The sequence below is a fragment of the Nothobranchius furzeri genome, chromosome 17 (assembly GCF_043380555.1).
Source record: "Nothobranchius furzeri strain GRZ-AD chromosome 17, NfurGRZ-RIMD1, whole genome shotgun sequence".
Classification (NCBI taxonomy): Eukaryota; Metazoa; Chordata; class Actinopteri; order Cyprinodontiformes; family Nothobranchiidae; genus Nothobranchius; species Nothobranchius furzeri.
In genome coordinates, this window is record NC_091757.1 from 55,708,044 (window position 1) to 55,725,812 (window position 17,769).

The window sequence follows — 17,769 nt, forward strand, 5'->3', positions numbered from 1 at the left end:
TCTGGATCCAAACACAGAACAGGTGAGCCGCTAGCTCAGAATAATAAATCATAAATGGAGAAGATTTCATGAACAGACGAGGTGATTAAAGTGTTTTAAAGCATTACCAGGTACCTGGATCAGGTAAGCTGAAATATTCACGACTGAAACTGTTCTCAATGTAAAATGATTTTTATTCTAATATTCAGCTAATCCAACACGAGAGATTATTAATCCTGTGCAGGAGGTGTGAGAAGGCACCTGCGAAGGGTCTGCACCTTTTAAAGGGACGTTGGATCATACGAGTTGCTGATTATCTGAAGTTATATCAGACATTTTGTAAAACACACCCACATGACCTACGTAAAAGTCCAAAAGATTACAGATCTCATCACCACAAGGCTAACTGAGCCCCGTTGATCCTGCTATCCTGATCGATGTCCTTATTTTTTATTTCAGGAAGATAATGATGTGTACTTAGAGCCAGAAGCAGGTAATCAGCAGAGTTTGATGCCTCCATCCCTCAGAAAACTCAGCACCACACAAAGATGGCGGGTTAAGATGCATGTTATGTTCTCTTTGCTCTTCAGCTTGCCCTGCTCCCAAACGTGGACCAGCCAGAGCGCCGCCGTTGTCCAAACCGTCTCCCGCTCCTCCCAAACCCACGTGAGTTCACCTCAAACTGAGTCAGCGCAGGTTTTAACCCCTCCCACATTCCCGAGAAGAATAATCCCATTTTTTCCTCATCAGACAAAGATCGGTCTTTTATTTTCTGTTTTTGCAACGTGCACGCGAGATCGCAATAACAGCAGCACTGACGCAAACATTCGTCTTCTTATAATCTGCAGGATGAAACCATCACTTCGAGGATCTAGTACAGTAAGTGCATCCCTCTAATGCTCATTAAAATAACGTATGACCAAACGGAAGAATGCATTCATCCATTCGTTTTCTTCCACCTGTCTGGAGTCGGGTCGTGGGGGTAGCAGCATGAGCAGGGAGGCCCAGACTTCCCTCTCCCCAGCCACTTGGGCCTAGCCTAGTGAACTAGACCAAATTCTTGCTTTGCAAAGTTTGGTCCTGGAACGCTCCACTGGAACCTCCGCAGCCCCTAACAGCATTCTGGCTGGCCAATCACAGCTCTCTAGAGGGGTTTCAAACACATAAAGAGCTGTGATTGGTCCATAATGGTGGGCCAGTCATAGTGCTCTATCTGCTTAGTGAACAAATCACAGAGCTTTATCCGCTTAGTGGGCCAATCAGGGCACTCCATGTGCCTGGTGGGTGGGATGATGCAACAGAGTGAAACAAGATGGCGACAGCTCGTTTGAATGGCTTTTACATCCATTTTGGATTATTAGAACTCGGGCTTCATCAGAATCAGGAGCAGATAGATGTATTTAAGAGCTTTTTTAGAAAAAAATATGTTTTCTCCTTCTTCAACTGTGGGCCGCCTCATTTACCGATAGATGTTGCGGTGAGTATGTCACATTCATTATCCAGTGGCATGCGGAGATCATTTGAAAGACAACGGTAGAACCCGCCCGACAACCGAGAGCCGTCAATGCATTATTTAGTCTGGCTTGCCAGGCTAACTTGGGCCAGCTCTTCCAGGGGAATCCCAAGGCGTTCCCTGGCCAGCCGAGAGACTTCCCTCCAGCGTGTCCTGGGTCTTTCTTTAGGTCTCCTCCCGGTTGAACATGCCTGGAAAATCTCACCAAGGAGGCATCCAGAAGGCATCCCAATCAGATGCCCGAGCCATCTTTACTGGCTCCTCTTGATGTGGAGAAGCAGCGGGTCTATTCCAAGCCCCTCCCAAATGACTAAGCTTCTCAGCCTATCTCTAAGGGACAGCCCAGTCACCCTGCTTGTATCCACAATCTCGTTCTTTTGGTCACTACCCAAAGCTCATGACCATAGGTGAGGGTAGGAACGTAGATCGACCGGTAAATCGAGAGCTTTAACTTCTGACTCAGCTCTCTCTTCACCACCACAGACCGGTACAACGCCCGCATCACTGCAGTCTCAGCACCAATCCGGCGCCTATAGATCTCACGCTCCAGCTTTCCCTCACTCGTGAACAAGACCCCGAGATACTTAAACTCCTCCACTTGGGGCAGGACCTCGTCCCGTACCTGGAGAAGGTGTTCTAACCATTATCCATCTCGGGACCATGGTCTCGGGTTTGGAGGAGCTGATTCTCATCCCAGCTCTTTCACACTCAGCTGCGAACCGCTCCAGTGAGAGCCGGAGATCACGATCTGATGAAGCCAACAGGACCACATAATCTGTGAAAAGCAGAGGCCCAATTCTCAGGACACCAAAACAAATTCTCTCAATTTTATTTTAATAATTGATGATCAACAAACTGAAAAAGCTGACTGCACAGAAAATGGCTAACTGTCGTAATGCATGTAAGAGAGCACCCCCTGGAGCACCTGCCCCCTCCACAAAAGCGTTAAGTGTGGTATCTGGCCAGCAGAGGGCAGCAGAGTGGTGTCAAAAATGAAACTGGTCAAGTTTCTAACCAACAATCAATGAGATCAATGTTAAAGCTCTAGCTTACAGCATAAAAGCAACATTTTAGTGATACTTTAAGTTATACCTTATAAACATGAAAAAAAATCATATTAACAATTTAGAAAAATTTCCTTCATATAAATAACAAAAAAATACTAAATTAAAGCATTATAATTTTAAATGAAGTGTTTCTAAATAATAAGAAGCTGTAAGTTTAGGAGGGATCAGACAAAGAGCAGCCCGAAGACCTTTTATGAGGAGTTATATAAATGGAAACCGTGTTCCCTCGCCCGGACATGGGTCACCAGGGCCCCCCTCTGGAGCCAGGCCTGGAGGTGGTGTGCGTTGGCGAGCGCCTGGGGGCCGGGCTTTCACCCATGGAGCCCGGCCGGGCACAGCCCGAAGAGGAAACGTGGGTCCCCCTTCCCATGGGCTCACCACTCGTGGGAGGGGCCAAAGGGGTCGGGTGCAGTGTGTGACGGGTGGTAGTCGAGGGCGGGGACCTTGGCGGTCTGATCCTCGGCTACAGAAGCTGGCTCTTGGCACATTGAATGTCACCTCTCTGGTGGGGAAGGAGCCTGAGTTGGTGTGTGAGGTTGAGAGGTTCCGACTAGATATAGTCGGGCTCACCTCAATGCATGGCTCTGGCTCTGGAACCAGTTTCCCTGAGAGGGGTTGGACTTTCTACCACTCTGGAGTTGCTCCCACTGAGAGGTGCCAAGCAGGGGTGGGCATACTAGTTGCCCCCCATCTTGGTGCCTGTAAGTTGGGGTTTACCCCAGTGAATGAGAGGGTAGCCTCCCTCCGCCTACGTGTGGGGGGACGGGTTCTGACTGTGGGCTGTGCTTATGCACCAAACTACAGTTCAGACTACCCACCCTTTTTGGAGACCTTGGAGGGGGTACTGGAATGCGCTCCTTCTGGTGACTCCCTCGTTCTGCTGGGGGACTTTAACGCTCACGTGGGCAACGACAGTGAGACCTGGAGAGGTGTGGCTGGGAGGAACGGCCCCCCTGATCTGAATTTGAGTGGTGTTCTGTTATTGGACTTCTGTGCCAGTCATGGGTTGTCCATAATGAACACCATGTTCAGACATAAAGGTGTCCATATGTGCTCTTGGCACCAGGATACCTTAGGCCGCAGCTCGATGATCGACTTTGTTGTTGTTTCATCTGACCTGCGGCCGCATGTCTTGGACACTCGGGTGAAGAGGGGGCAGAGCTGTCAACTGACCACTAGCTGGTGATGAGTTGGCTCAGATGGTGGGGGAGGATGCCGGTCAGACCAGGCAGGCCCAAACGTATCGTGAGGGTCTGCTGGGAACGTCTGGCAGAGTCTCCTGTCAGAAGGAGCTTCAATTCCCACCTCCGACAGAACTTCCAAAATGTTCCGGGGGAGGCGTGGGACGTTGAGTCTGAATGGACCTTGTTCCGTGCCTCCATTGTTGAGGCGGCTGACCGGAGCTGTGGTCGCAGGATCGTCTGTGCCTGTCATGGTGGCAACCCCCGAACCCGCTGGTGGACACCGGCGGTTAGGGATGCTGTCAAGCTGAAGAAAGAGTCCTATCAGGTCTTTTTGGCCTGTGGGACTCCAGAGGCAGCTGACGGGTACCGGCAGTCCAAGTGGAACGCGGCTCGGGTGGTCGCCAAGGCAAAAACCTGGGCATGGAAGGAGTTCGGTGAGACCACGGAGCAAGACTTCTGTACGGCTTTGAGGAGATTCTGGTCCACCATCCGGCGCCTCAGAGGGGGAAGCAGTGCGCTACCAACACTATCTATAGTGGGGATGGTGTGCTGCTGACCTCTACTCAGGACGTTGTGGATCGGTGGGCAGAATACTTCGAAGTCCTCCTCAATCCCACCTGTCTTGCAGTGAGGAAGCAGAGTCTGGGGACTTTGGGTTGGCCTCTCAAATCTCTGGTGCTGAGGTCACTGAGGTGGTTAAAAAGCTCCTCTGTGGCAAGGCTCCAGGGGTGGATGAGATCCGCTCGGAGTTCCTTAAGGCTCTGGATGTTGCGGGGCTGTGTTGGCTGACGCAGCTCTGCAATATCACGTGGACATCGGGGGCAGTCCCACTGGACTGGCAGACTGGGGTGGTGGTCCCCTTATTTAAAAAGGGGGACCGCAGGGTGTGTTCCAACTACAGGGGGATCACACTCCTGAGCCATCCTGGTAAGGTCTATTCAGGGGTTCTGGAGAGGAGGGTCCATCAGATAGTTGAACCTCAGATTCAGGAGGAGCAATGTGGTTTTCGTCCTGGCCGTGGAACACTGGACCAGCTCTATACCCTTAGGGGGATCCTGGAGGGTGCGTGGGAATTTGCCCAACCAGTCTACATGTGTTTTGTGGATTTGGAGAAGGCATTTGACCGCGTCCCTCGGGGGGCCCTGTGGGGGGTACTCTGGGAGTATGGGGTACCAGGCCCTCTGATACGGGCTGTTAGGTCCCTGTATGACCGGTGTCAGAGCTTGGTCCGCATTGCCGGCAGTAAGTCGGGCTCGTTCCCAGTGAGAGTTGGACTCCGCCAAGGCTGCCCTTTGTCACCGATTCTGTTCATAACCTTTATGGACATGATTTCTAGGTGCAGCCAAGGTGTGGAGGGCATCCGTTTTGGTGGCCTGAGGATCAGGTCTCTGCTTTTTGCAGATGATGTGGTTCCGTTGGCTTCATCAGAACGTGATCTTCAGCTTTCGCTGGAGCGGTTCACAGCCGAGTGTGAAGCAGCTGGGATGAGAATCAGCCCCTCTAAATCTGAGACCATGGTCTTGATTCGGAAAAGGGTAGAATGCCTTCGCCGGGTCAGGGATGAGATCCTGCCCCAAGTGAAGGTGTTCAAGTATTTCGCGGTCTTGTTCACGAGTGAGGGAAAACTGGAGCGTGAGATCGATAGGCGGATTGGTGCTGCATCTGCAGTGATGCGGGCGTTGTACAGGTCTGTCGTGGTGAAGAGAGAGCTGAGTCAGAAGGCGTAGCTCTCGATTTACCGGTGGATCTACGTTCCTACCCTCACCTATGGTCATGAGCTTTGGGTAGTGACCGAAAGAACGAGACTGCGGATACAAGCGGCCAAAATGAGTTTGCTCTGAAGAGTGGCTGGACTCTCATAGGATGAGAAGCTTCGGTCATTCGGGAGGGGCTCGGAGTAGACCTGCTGCTCCTCCACATCGAGAGGAGCCAGTTGAGGTGGCTCGGGCATCTGGTCAGGATGCCTCCTGGACGCCTCCCTGGTGAGGTTTTCCGGGCACGTCCAACCGGGAGGAGACCTAAAGGTAGACCCAGGACACGCTGGAGGGACTATGTCTCTCACCTGGCCAGGGAACGCCTTGGGATTCCCCCGGGGGAGCTGGCCCAAGTGGCTGAGGAGAGGGAAGTCTGGGCCTCTCACCTTAGGCTACTGCCCCCGTGACCCGACTCTGGATAAGCGGATGAGAATGGATGGATGGATGGAAGTTTAAAAGAATAAAATAATGTGGTGCTGGAAGCCAATGTCCTTGTATGAGGTCACAAGGTCACCAGTAACTTTTATCCTTTTACTTCCAACAGTCAGTGATTCCTCCAATGCCTGACAAAAAATCAAGTGAGTCTTTCTCCTTCCTTTCTGCCAAAACAGCAGTCAAACAATGAAATGCACACAAATTACATCTGGAGCCTTTTTCAGGTGACGAAAGACGTGCCAGTACACCCAGAGCCCCCCCACCCACTCCTGGAGCAAAGCCTCCATTACCGGGGAACATGAAGGATCCGAAGCCCATGTAAGAATGTTTTTGGATCAATAAAACATGTTTCAAGTGGTGGAATGTCTGTTTTTTGTAGGTTTTGGTTGGAAAATGTTTACATAAATAGAAACTTTTCTGCTTTACTTTAGGCCTCCAGTTCCTCCGATGGCCGACACAAAGCCTGCAGGTACGATTCTTATACGTGTTGGTTACAGAGGAGCTTTGCCAACAGATTTTTATTTTTGATGTAACCCAGACATCATAAATATTATATATATTTAAATGACTCCCCAAGCACACAAGCTCTTTTCTGTTGGTTTTTAGGTGGGCTTAGGAAATCTGGATCATTTGGGACGGAGGTAAACTTTCACCTACTTTCCATTTTGCCTTTCTAGTTTGAAATATTTCAAAATTTAAACAATTTACTATCCTGATTTGTCTTACAGCCTAAATAACGTGCTTGCATGTTTAAACTGTATGAGATGGACTGAAAAAAAACTTCTTGTACATTAATTTTGTGTATCTTTTCGACATTTCTTTGTTCTTTTTAAAGAGCAAGTCACTCCAAATCAACATTTTTTTGTTGATAAACTATATAAATGAGTGTCTGATCGTGCTGTTGGCAAATGCAGTTAATAATATGGCATTTTAGTTCTTTTTGGTTAAAATTTAAATATTCTGCCTAAAATTGTCAGTGTTGTGCCGTTGTCAGGTAAAAACTCTGCACAGCATTTGAATTTAAATCTGCCATCGCTATTGGCTCAGAGGTACCCTATGATGTTAGATGGTACATTATGATGTCACAATGTCGTGAGTGTGTGTATTTGTTAGCGGCTCTGCCCTCTTGGCCTGCTAGGCAACAGCATTTGTTGCATTTTTCAAACAGGAAGTGGGAGTTGAGTAAGAATCTGGTAGGGGGGTGACTTGCTCTTTAAACACAGAAAGGAAAAGTTGTTGTTTACCTTGTTTGCTAATGTTTTGGCTACTTCCTGTAGCATCCTCAGAGCTGTGACGATGCTTACGGCGTCACTTCCTTCTCTGTTTATGTGCGGGCAGCACAGGAAGTTGTTGCCCTCTGCTACCCGTGCCCTCCTTGTCGACGACAGTCACATGAGTGATCTAACGGGCAGACTCCATCCTCTCTATTTATGCATGTCCCTGCCCGCGCCCTCCTCGTCACGCTGGCCCCCCCTGCCCCCCTCTGTTACGTCCAGAACCTCCCCTGGACCATGATTATAAGCGCAGCAGCACCAGGATCAAACTTCTTAGAAGAGAAACGTCTGTGATTAAAGAAGGAATATCTCTAAATGATATAAGTAAGTTTCAGTAAATCTGCTGAGGCTGACATCATTTTGGTGCGCTGTGTTCCAGGAAAAGGATTGGTTTGCTGGAGACTGCAGTAGAAAAGAAGCTGAGGAACTTTTACAGAGATATAAAAAGGTAAACTTATGTTTATGATGAAGTTTTTTACCATTTAGTACACTGATCATTTATAGGCAGTGAGAGAATTAGACACATTTTAAACAGAGAATGAATATTTAATTTAAATTAATGCTAACTCATGATCACCTCTGAAGGATGCTATAGGTGGGATTGTTTTCCCGAGTCTCATACTCACCGTTTCCTCCGATTCATTTGTGTTGTAGGACGGTGTCTTCCTGATCCGACACAGCTCCAACCAAAGCTCCACCCAGCCGTACACCCTGGCCATGCTCTACCAGCAGAAGGTGTACAACATTCCTGTCCGATTCCTGGAAGAAACTCAGAGCTATGCCCTCGGAAAGGAGGGCAAGAAGAATGAAGAGGTGAGGGTGGGGGAACAGTGTTGTTTTGAGGATCTAGAAGAAGAGAGAAATGATTTTTTTCATCACCTTCTTCCTTTTAGGTTTTCTCCAGTCTTGATGAGATGGTTTCCTACCACAGGAAAAACCAAATCCTTCTGATTGACAGCAGGAGCCAGGCCAAGCACACAGCGAACCTAACCCAAGCTGCACGCTCTTGAAACCACTCCAACAGTTTGCCGTGCCGAGATTCACTGGAGGCACAAGCTCACATCTTTCTTTATGAAAACACCACAGGGCGTCTTTCAGACGAGAGGAACCACGAGCTGCACCAGACGGAAGCAAAAGGCTTAGAAATCACTTGACGGAGTGATTTTAAAACACAACATCGTTTTAGTGAATATTGCACAAATGAAAAAAAAAAACACTTTTCTGAGATGGAAACTCACTACAACACTCATTCAGTTGGTTTGGTGGAAGTAACGACTCATTATTAAATTGCTCTAGTCATAATATGTTGTCATGTATTCAAATCACTTCATAACTGCATGTTTTGCATTTTTTCCGATTCCTTGGAATGTTCTGTAGTTTTGACGTGTTATTTTAAATATATTTAAAGACTTTTTTCCTGTATTTCTTTTCAAAACTTCCAAAAGATATCCTACATCTAACTAAATATGTTTTTAAAACTGTTTCTGAGGTGTTTAAAGGTCATAAATGCTGGAATTGAATGCAACACCCCCCGACAACAAAATGTGCCTACGTTTTAGCTTCTCATTACTGTCGTGTTTTACCTATATTTATAAAACAAAGCTGAGCTTTTCTAAAATGCAAACTTTTATGCAAATGTTGGTGCAACGTTTGCATGAACTAAATAATGCCCTGGAGTCCGTTTATGAAGCACTCGTGCGTGAAGCTCCCACAGAGGCTCTTATGACCGCCTGACCAATGCAAACACCACAAAGTGCAACGTAGGGAAAGTTTTATTTGTTGCAGTTATTTACCAACTTTCAATATTCTAATAAAAAATTAAATTACATCAGTACTGTACAAACATTCTGAAGCTTCTTCTCATTTTTGTTTCTTTAATTTTCAGTTTGAAAAGTAAAAACTTCCTTTAGTTGTTTTACGCTTATCCGTTTATCAGATGCTTTTATGCAAAGCGACTTAAAACTGCCTTCAAGCACTCAACGTGCACGTTTTTGCTCTGCATGGAGAGATCATGCTAACTCTGAGCAGAAAAGCTGCACCACACACACACAAGCAGCGCCACTAAATGCACCACCAGCTCATTTCTGATGAAATTCTAATGTGTCACGTTTTGGAGGGATGTTGGAACACAAAATGCAGAACCCAGGATGACACGAGGCAGGAGTTGATATAAAGAAAAAGTCCTTTTATTGCAGGAAGAACAACATAAATCCAAAAGGCAGGGATCCAAAATCCAAAAAGTCCAAAAGCACAAGAGGAACAAGCAGACTGACAGAATAAATCACACTGACAAACAACAATGGACCGACACAACACAGAGACAAGACAGGGCTTATATAGACAGGGAGGAGCAATTAGGGAAACAGGAAGCAGGTGTGTGGAGTGAGGCTGGAGGGAAGGCAGGTGACAACAATTATCTGGATGGGGAAGAGAACCAGTGGAGGGCAGATAAACCTAAAACTATATAAAACACAAAACTAAACCTAAAGACTAAGGGAAGGACTCACACAAACACATACACATGCTGACACACACAAACTCATACACACATACAATGAACTGGGGAACAAGAGGCTGGAGCTACAACTTAAGACACACAACAGAGATGCAGACAAAGGACACATGAGGGCGCTAAGAGAACACAAAAGGAGAACCTGGAGTGGGAACTGGAGGAGCTGGGGAACAAAGGGACACAGAACATGACATAATGTTTGTTTTATTGTTTCTACTTAAAAATATTATTTCATTAACGGCTTTAATAGTGATCACATTGGTGCAGAATAATAATTCTGAAACACTTTCCAGATAATATTTCATTGTAGACTGAAATGTCATTGGGATGGTTTAATATTAATCTGGTTATTTAATGTCCAGACCATGAAAAATAAATATTAATATGCATTCATCTGGGACAACAACTGATACAATAATGTAAACAAAAATACATATGTAAGGATGAATGTGAGTTTGGATTTCTGACATTCATTAATTAACACCGTTACATGTCTTCATTCAGGAATTTGATCAATCAAACGATTAACAAACCGATCGACTGATTAATTGACAACCAGTCAGTTGATCAATTAATCAATTAATCAATAACAAAGTTCCTTACAAAATGCGGCCGCCACTTGTTTATTCCATTTTCATTCTCTACAGTTTTAATAAGTGGCAACAAGTCAAAATTAGACATCTTAAAAAAGCAGCATGCTTAACTGTAAATGTAAGTAAGTAAAACTTTATTTATATAGCACTTTTCACGGATAAAATCACAACGTGCTTCACAACATACATAAAAAGGCAAAACAGGACAGGAGCACAAGGTCAACTTACATAAAAGCTTGTCTAAATAAGTGTCTTCAGCTGCTTTTTAAAAGAATCAGCAGAGTCGGCCACACGAAGAAACAAGAGCACGGTGTACCAAAGTCTGGGAGCTACAGCTTGAAAGGACAGGTCCCCTCTAGTTTTAAATCTGGTCTTAGGGACCTTCAGGTTCTGACCCGAGGACCGTAGAGTGCGGCCAGAAGAGTGAGGGATTAAAAGGTCTGATAAATATGGTGGAGCTTATCCATTAAGAGCTCTAAAAGTCAAAACTAAAATTTTAAAATCAATTCTAAACTTGACCGGTAGCCAATGTAAAGAAGATAAAACTGGTGGTTAAAACAAGTAAAGATAGAATTACAATAATCTAAACAAGAGGAAATAAAAGCTTGGATAATCATCTCCGAGTCCGATTTTGAAGTAAAAGCTCTCAATTTGGAAATGTTTCGCAAATGATAAAAGCAGTTTTTTACTAAATGTTTTGAGTGGCAGCTCAAAGACATGGACTGGTCAAAAAGAACACCAAGGTTTCTGAGACTGGTCTGGACTGAGGAGCTCAGGGAACCGAGGTGTTGTTTGATTAAAAGCACTTTCTGTTCAGGAGCAATGATCAGTGTTTCAGTCTTGCTTGAGTTCAACTGAAGACAGCTACTAGCTAGCCAGTCCTTAATACGCTCAATGCAATCAAGTAGCTCAGCTAACTTGTTAAACTCTGTGTCCTTGAAAGAGCAGTACAGTTGAATGTCATCCGCATATAAATGGTAGGACACACTAGTAAAGCTTTTAATGATCTCCCCAAGAGGGCAAATATATAAAAGAAACAAAATTGGGCCAAGGACTGAGCCCTGGGGAACACCGTGAAGCAAAGATGTGACTTTAGACCTAATCTTGTTTACACATAAAGAAAATGTTCTGTTATTTAAATAGGAAGAAAACCACTTCAGAACCATACCAGAAAATCCTAAGTCATTGTGAAGTCGATGTAACAGAATTTTATGGTCAACCGTGTCAAAAGCTGAAGACAAATCCAATAAAACCAGTACAGTATACTGGCCAATGTGACTTTTGTTAATCAATTGCAGGAAATTAAGATCTTTGCAAGAAATTGATTTTTCTAGCCTATTATTTTGACAGATGCTCTTGCCATCTCCATCATACATGTTTTTAGTTTGGCTGAAGGTTTCTTCTCCAGCAGCCCTTTGCTTGATGCTCCTTTTATAATGAAAGCTATAATCCTAATGATGATGGAGGTGGACTGAACTTAATGAGATGCAGTTTTTATTGTGAAAACTTAATGTTTTATCCTTATTCTGATAAATGAATATGTGACAACTATTTAAATGTTAGAAACAAGGAGCCAAGATTTCAGAAGTTGGTGAAAGGAGGAGGGGGAAGGGGCTGCGGCGGAGGGGTACAATCAGCACATTAAACCAAATCAATTCTCAGCATCGTAGAACAAAACTATAAGACAACAAAACTGGATTGCCATCGTTTAATAACTTATGACAAATCGGTGTGAATTTTAGGACAGCCCTGTTGGATTGAAAGACTACGAGAAGAGGCGGTTTGGCTCAATTAGAGTGGACTACTTTTCCTAGCGGAGGTGCGGACTTTTTAACCAGCACGGGTGTAGGGGTGCTGCTGAGTGGGATCAGCCACCGGATTCGTGTGATTACCATCGAGAGCCACTCGGGCTACATCTTCCTGCCCATCATTTAGGCTTCTGGGGCTTCTTGGGGCACAAATCCACCTCCTTCCTTTTGTTCGCCCCCATCCCCTCTCCTCCTCCACGGGTTCTTCTGAATCCAACAGAACACCTAGAAATGGCCCAGATACTACCGATACGATTCCAGGAGCATCTCCAGGTAAGCTCACGCACGGACACACGCACAATAAACGCCTTCAAAACGAAACACAGCCGCGTTTCCTTTGATTTTTGCGCCGCTGTTTTGTCCGCGTAGCTGCACGCGCACAGACGGCACATGTCGCATTTAAATGGAATCTGAAATAGGGCTGCAGGGCGGTGCTCGATATAGCTACAGGCCTAGTTCTCCTCCTGCTGGGCTGATGATGACTTGTGAAAATTGAACAGTCTGGTTGGAACACAGCTCTAATGCGGACCGGCGCGTGCCGTGCGTAAATATCCCGCAGTTCTCTCCCAACGTCGCCGACGTTTTTCGGACAAAATGCGGCGTTTGGACACTTTCTGGTTGTTGTTGCCGAACAATTAACCTCAGCTGTTCGGGTCGGAGCTGAACGGCACTTGCTCAGGCTTTGTGTTGTCATGTCCAGCAGCAGCGTCCCCCCCGGCGCACTTATAAACCGATTTTGCGCAGATTTTGACTCAAAATCAACCCAGTGCTGCTTAGACTATGGTTTTAAACCAACGTGTGTTCAGTTTTTAGTATAAGACGTATTTTACTCAGAACTATCTCATAAGCTCCATGTGAAGTATTATATTGATTTAACGTATTTCTAAGCTCTTATATTTTGTGCAGCTTGCAATAATTAGTAAATAGTAGCAGTTCTAGAGGGAAAAGCAGCACTGAATGCCCCCTTTTTGATGGTCTGTGACAATAAAAGAGACAAACAGCCTCTTGTCTGGTCGTCTGTTCCACCACGGTCCCCCTTTGACCCCCTGTTTTGGACCGTTCAGCCAAAGCAGAAACTTTGTGACACCCCACCTCTTCCTCCTCCTCGGGTCTGTAGCCTGTTGTTATGGCAACGACAGGCAGTGAAATGGCCTTTCACTGGAGAAAAAAAAAAAGAGGTCCCCTCCCCTCTTTATTTACACCCTTCCTCTGGCCTGAAGCCCCACTTTCCCCACTGAAGATCCTCTATCTGCTGGAAAACTGCCCCGACCACCAGGAAGCTTCCATCAGGCACCGTCTAGGTCATTGGTTCAAATTTTTGACCCAGGTGCATATGCCTACCTTTGCCCTGAGATGGTGATAATCAGCCATCTGCTTTATGTTTCTTTTCTACCTTGAAAGCACAGCTGAGCCCAGTTGCACCCCCACCATGTGAGTTAAGGTGGCTCCAGCCGAGTGAAAAATGCTTGGAATGTGCAAACCCGAGACTTTGGGCCTCAAGTTGTTTAGGTTTTTTTATTTTTTTTTTGTGGTATGGTATTTACAGCTCAGCGCCTCTGCTGTCTTAGCCTCAGTGCATGAATTTTTGCCCGGGTCCAGCTCCTTGTCAAGCGATACCTTTTGAGCTGATTTATTATCCTGGTTATTTATATCCAAGATGCAAGCATCAGGCTTGTTTACTAGGGGTACGATCATGCGTGTAAAAGCAGCCAATGTATGTTGGGTTCAATAAGATGGACTGTCTCTTGAATAAGGAAAGTGGCTGAGCGAGAGTCATTAGGCTGTGCTGCAGACGGCGTGCACCAGCCTACGTCCTGTGGCAGCTTGAGCAAGTGCAAAAATGTCCTGCAGCTCTGGAGCAACCGATTGTGGCCCTGCCGAGATGCATTAAGAGCGTCCAGCCTGCAGCTTGGAGGCTGTTTTTGAAAGGATGCCACCGCATCAAACAGATGATGTTTAGGTCTGGTAAATGACATCAGGACAGGAAGCAGGAGGACAGAACAGACACACCAGGTGACGAGAATGAGCGTCAGTCTCTGGAATGCAATCATGAATCTTTTTAAAGTGCACTGAGCAAGCAAGCATGTGGCAACAGTGGAGAGGATAACTCCCATTTAACAGGAAGAAACCTCCAGCAGAACCAGGCTCGGTACACGCAACCATGTGCCGTGAGTTACTTTAGAGCCATTATGGTAGTCATGGGCAATTTTAAGGCCAAGTACACTGAGAACCCTTTTTTTAAATAAGTTTAACGTGCAAGCCAAACTTAAAAACCATCTTCTACCCCCATTTCCTGCTTTAGCCGCTGACGGAAAATAGACGGAGAAACTCCGATTAGAAAAGCCAGTCAGTCAGTCTAGGGATGGGTACCTTTGACATTTGAATCGATTCGGTACCAATTCCCAGTACCTAGGAATCGATACCGGTACTTAACGGTACCAATTTTAGATACTTTTGAGTGTTTAATATTTTAATTCTCTTTTATAATTAAATATATATATTTTTCTCAATATCTAACCATATTTGATAAATATCACGATAAATAACATACAACTGTTTGTATTTTAACATCGTCCTTGTAGTTTTATAAGCTGATAATTAAACTGAAGCAAACATCTTTACTGTGAACTAAATTTACTGTGTATCTTCAGTCCTTTTGCCGTCACTTTTCATTTGATTTTTCCTACTGGGAAGTTAGAATTTCCGAGGAGAAAGCGAACGCACCATTAGATGATAACAATGGTGGCAATGGAAGCTAACATACCAAGCTAACATTATCTTAAACATTTTATTTACCTACCGGAGCAGATTAAGATGAGGATGTCTCACTTAGATCGTTGTCGCTGGTTTCATCATCACCCAGTTACCCATCACATTTAGTGAAGTGGACCCAAGCGTTAGCGTGCGTTCTTTCTACCATGCTGCTCTGTTTACAACTCGCTCGCAGCTACCATCGACATAAATATATGGACAATGGGTTTCCATAGGCTCCAATAACACATTTTTGAAGAGAAATGGGAGGTGGCTACCACCGCCATTTCGACCGTGTCACAGGTTCCGTCAAGCCCAGACAATTCCATAAAAGGGAAGAGAGGAGGAGCTGAGGGTGGGGCTGTAAGGCAGGGATCGGCTGACGACAACCGGTCGAACTAGCTACAAGCTAACCTAAAGCTAACCCAAAGCTAATGCAGAGGTGGGTGCTAAGCTAACGGAGGTAGCAACCTAGCTACAAACGGAGTTAACTGTGCACAACACCAGAGCTTCTGAGTCCAAGATACGCCGGGCTGACCGCTGGGTAAAACCGGGTGGAACACAGAGGTCTCGGAGAGCTCCACAAGCCGGCAGCCGCACAGCAGACAAGCACCGCTGCGATTTGAGATGCGCAGAGCTGCCGCTGGGGAGAACCGGGTGGAAAGGTTTCCATACCAGAGCTCCACAAGCCGGCAGCCCCCGCAGCTAACAGAAGCCGCGATCAGACAGAGATGGACCGGGCTGCGGGGAGGGGGACAAGGGTGGAAAACATCGGCCTCCCGAGAGCTCCACAAGCCGATAGTGGGAACCCAGCTCCACCAACATGTTATATTTCTACCCATTTTCTAAAGTGCAGCATTTTGTTAAATGCACTGGGTTTTACCCTATTACATTTAAATTTCATGGTTAAACAGTACATGTTAAAACCTAAGCTCAGCTCGGCAGTGACCTAAAATACATAAATATAATTTTACTTACAGAAAAAAATGAAGTGGAGACTCCTTGGACGCTCTATTAGTGCAATTAATGCCACAGCAAGTCATTTTGTCCAACAATTGCACAAAAAATATCCAAAACAGAATACACAAACACAGAGACTCAAAATCCCGGAGCAGATTCCAGGCCAGACCGAGGCTCTACTGAGGCCTTTCCACGGAGCTAGCTCTGTGGTCACGTGGGTCTGATGCTCATTAATTATACAGAATTTTAGGCTTTTAATACACTTAAACAGAAGAGTGAGAAAAAATTCACCCCCCTCAGAGTTGTCATGAGTGTAAACTAGATCATTTAAACCAAAAACATGTTTTGGTACCAGGCTGTAAACATGTTTATTTCTGCTGTGAAATTGGTATTTTTAACATGGGAGTCAATGAGGATTTGCTCGCTTCTGACACCAGCCCCTAGTGGATGAGGGTGGAACTGCAATTTATTTCACTTCCGGGTTTGACTCAATTTCAGAAATGCATTGTGGGGGCCTGGCAGCGACCGACGACATAACGCTCTTGCGCATGCACAACTGTCTAGGCAAGTTCTCCTTATGAAGGACGGGTACCGAAACGAGGAACCGTTTCAAATGACGTGAATCGGTGCTCAGTCGGTACTATGGAAGTCGGTCTGTACCTTAAAAAGTACCAAATTCGGTACCCATTGCTATACTCGATACCAACGTTGGATCGATACTATTGATATTTTAGAACGATCCGCCCAGCCCTACTACAGACCTCTGCAAACGTTTTGAGGAAAAAAAAACAAGTGAACTTGGTCTTTAAGGTTGTTGAAAGGGGGAGGGGCTGGTCAAAAATTGGCATGATTATCCTGCTGTGTGAACTGGACTTTAGGGAAGAGTATGAGAGCTCCTATAAAGGGTGTCCGAACTTCCCAAGACAAGAACTCAAAGCATCAAGTTAAAAATGTGATATAACAATTATTTGTATATCTCAGAAAAAGTTTAAAGTAGACATGTTAGTAACTGTCTGAACATAAAATGTTAATCATCAACCGCCTGCTGAAGAGATAAAGTTCCTCCATTCTACAAATGCAAGTGGGCAGCAGTAGCTCAGGTGGTAGAGCGGGTTGCCTCATGATCGGAGGGTCATGGGTTTGATTCCAGCTCCCGCCAGGGATATCCTGCTGTTGTGTCCTTGGGCAAGACACTTCACCCAACTTGCCTGTGTTAGTGGTGGTCAGAGGGGCCGACGGCGCCAAATGGCAGCCTCGCCTCTGTCAGACCTCCCCAGGGCGGCTGTGGCTACAAGTAGCTTACCATCACTAGCAGTGAGTGAATGTGAGAGTGTGTGAAAGCGTCTTTGGGGGTCTTGAAAAGCGCTATATAAGTTCAATGCATTATTATTATTATTATTATTATTATTATTATTAATTATCCCCCGGGCTGCTTTTTGGACATGCCTTCTATAGAATATACAAAATCTTCTTCGTAAGCATTAAAAATGTTTATTACTGACCACCCTAGAGTACTTTCTGTTTTCTGCCTCCCAGAAACAATCCTAACCCTTTGTGGCAGAAACCCAAATAATCTTCTGATGTAAGTTGTGCTCATTTCTTGTCTCCTCATTTAGCTTTCCTTTACTCAGGATGAACTCCTAACACCGCCAGTGTTTAGCAGCTAAAAGATAAAAGCTTCTGCTGAAAAGTTAGTGAACCACAACATGTTGGGTCAAAACTCAAAACAAGTCACGTGATCAATAAGAGCAAAATCCCCCCTGACGTTTCTTTTATTACCCTTTTAACGTTTGCTTTCACTTCCACCTGACTTCATCAGCATCCGATGCAGGAAAAACCAGACAAAACCGTCTTCTGAGTCGTTCTGCTGCATTTTTCACTTGAGCTGCTGATGCAACACGTCCACCCAGTTGGTGACTCGCCAAATCCCATTCGTGCT

The 17,769-nt window shown here is 45.5% G+C and overlaps 2 protein-coding genes across 7 annotated transcripts in view; both read left to right on the forward strand.

Annotated features, from left to right (window-relative positions):
* si:dkeyp-117b11.1 (B-cell linker protein) overlaps positions 1-8,620 on the forward strand; it is a gene marked incomplete in the record, with an annotated part of 19,325 nt that extends 10,705 nt beyond the window's left edge. Inside the window, 11 exon segments of the mRNA XM_070546200.1 lie at positions 1-22; positions 439-472; positions 570-645; positions 828-858; positions 6,042-6,075; positions 6,157-6,250; positions 6,364-6,401; positions 6,539-6,573; positions 7,586-7,654; positions 7,861-8,019; positions 8,100-8,620. Coding sequence (XP_070402301.1) covers positions 1-22; positions 439-472; positions 570-645; positions 828-858; positions 6,042-6,075; positions 6,157-6,250; positions 6,364-6,401; positions 6,539-6,573; positions 7,586-7,654; positions 7,861-8,019; positions 8,100-8,216 — 709 coding nt within the window.
* Positions 8,621-12,190: 3,570 nt separating this feature from the next.
* Positions 12,191-17,769, forward strand: part of cltcl1 (clathrin, heavy chain-like 1) — a 41,346-nt gene continuing 35,767 nt past the window's right edge. For all 6 annotated transcript variants that reach the window (XM_015973135.3, XM_054731629.2, XM_054731630.2 and 3 more), the window contains exon 1: positions 12,191-12,392. In XM_015973135.3, coding sequence (XP_015828621.3) covers positions 12,351-12,392 — 42 coding nt within the window. In that variant the 5' untranslated portion in view covers positions 12,191-12,350. The remainder of the gene's footprint in view (positions 12,393-17,769) is intronic.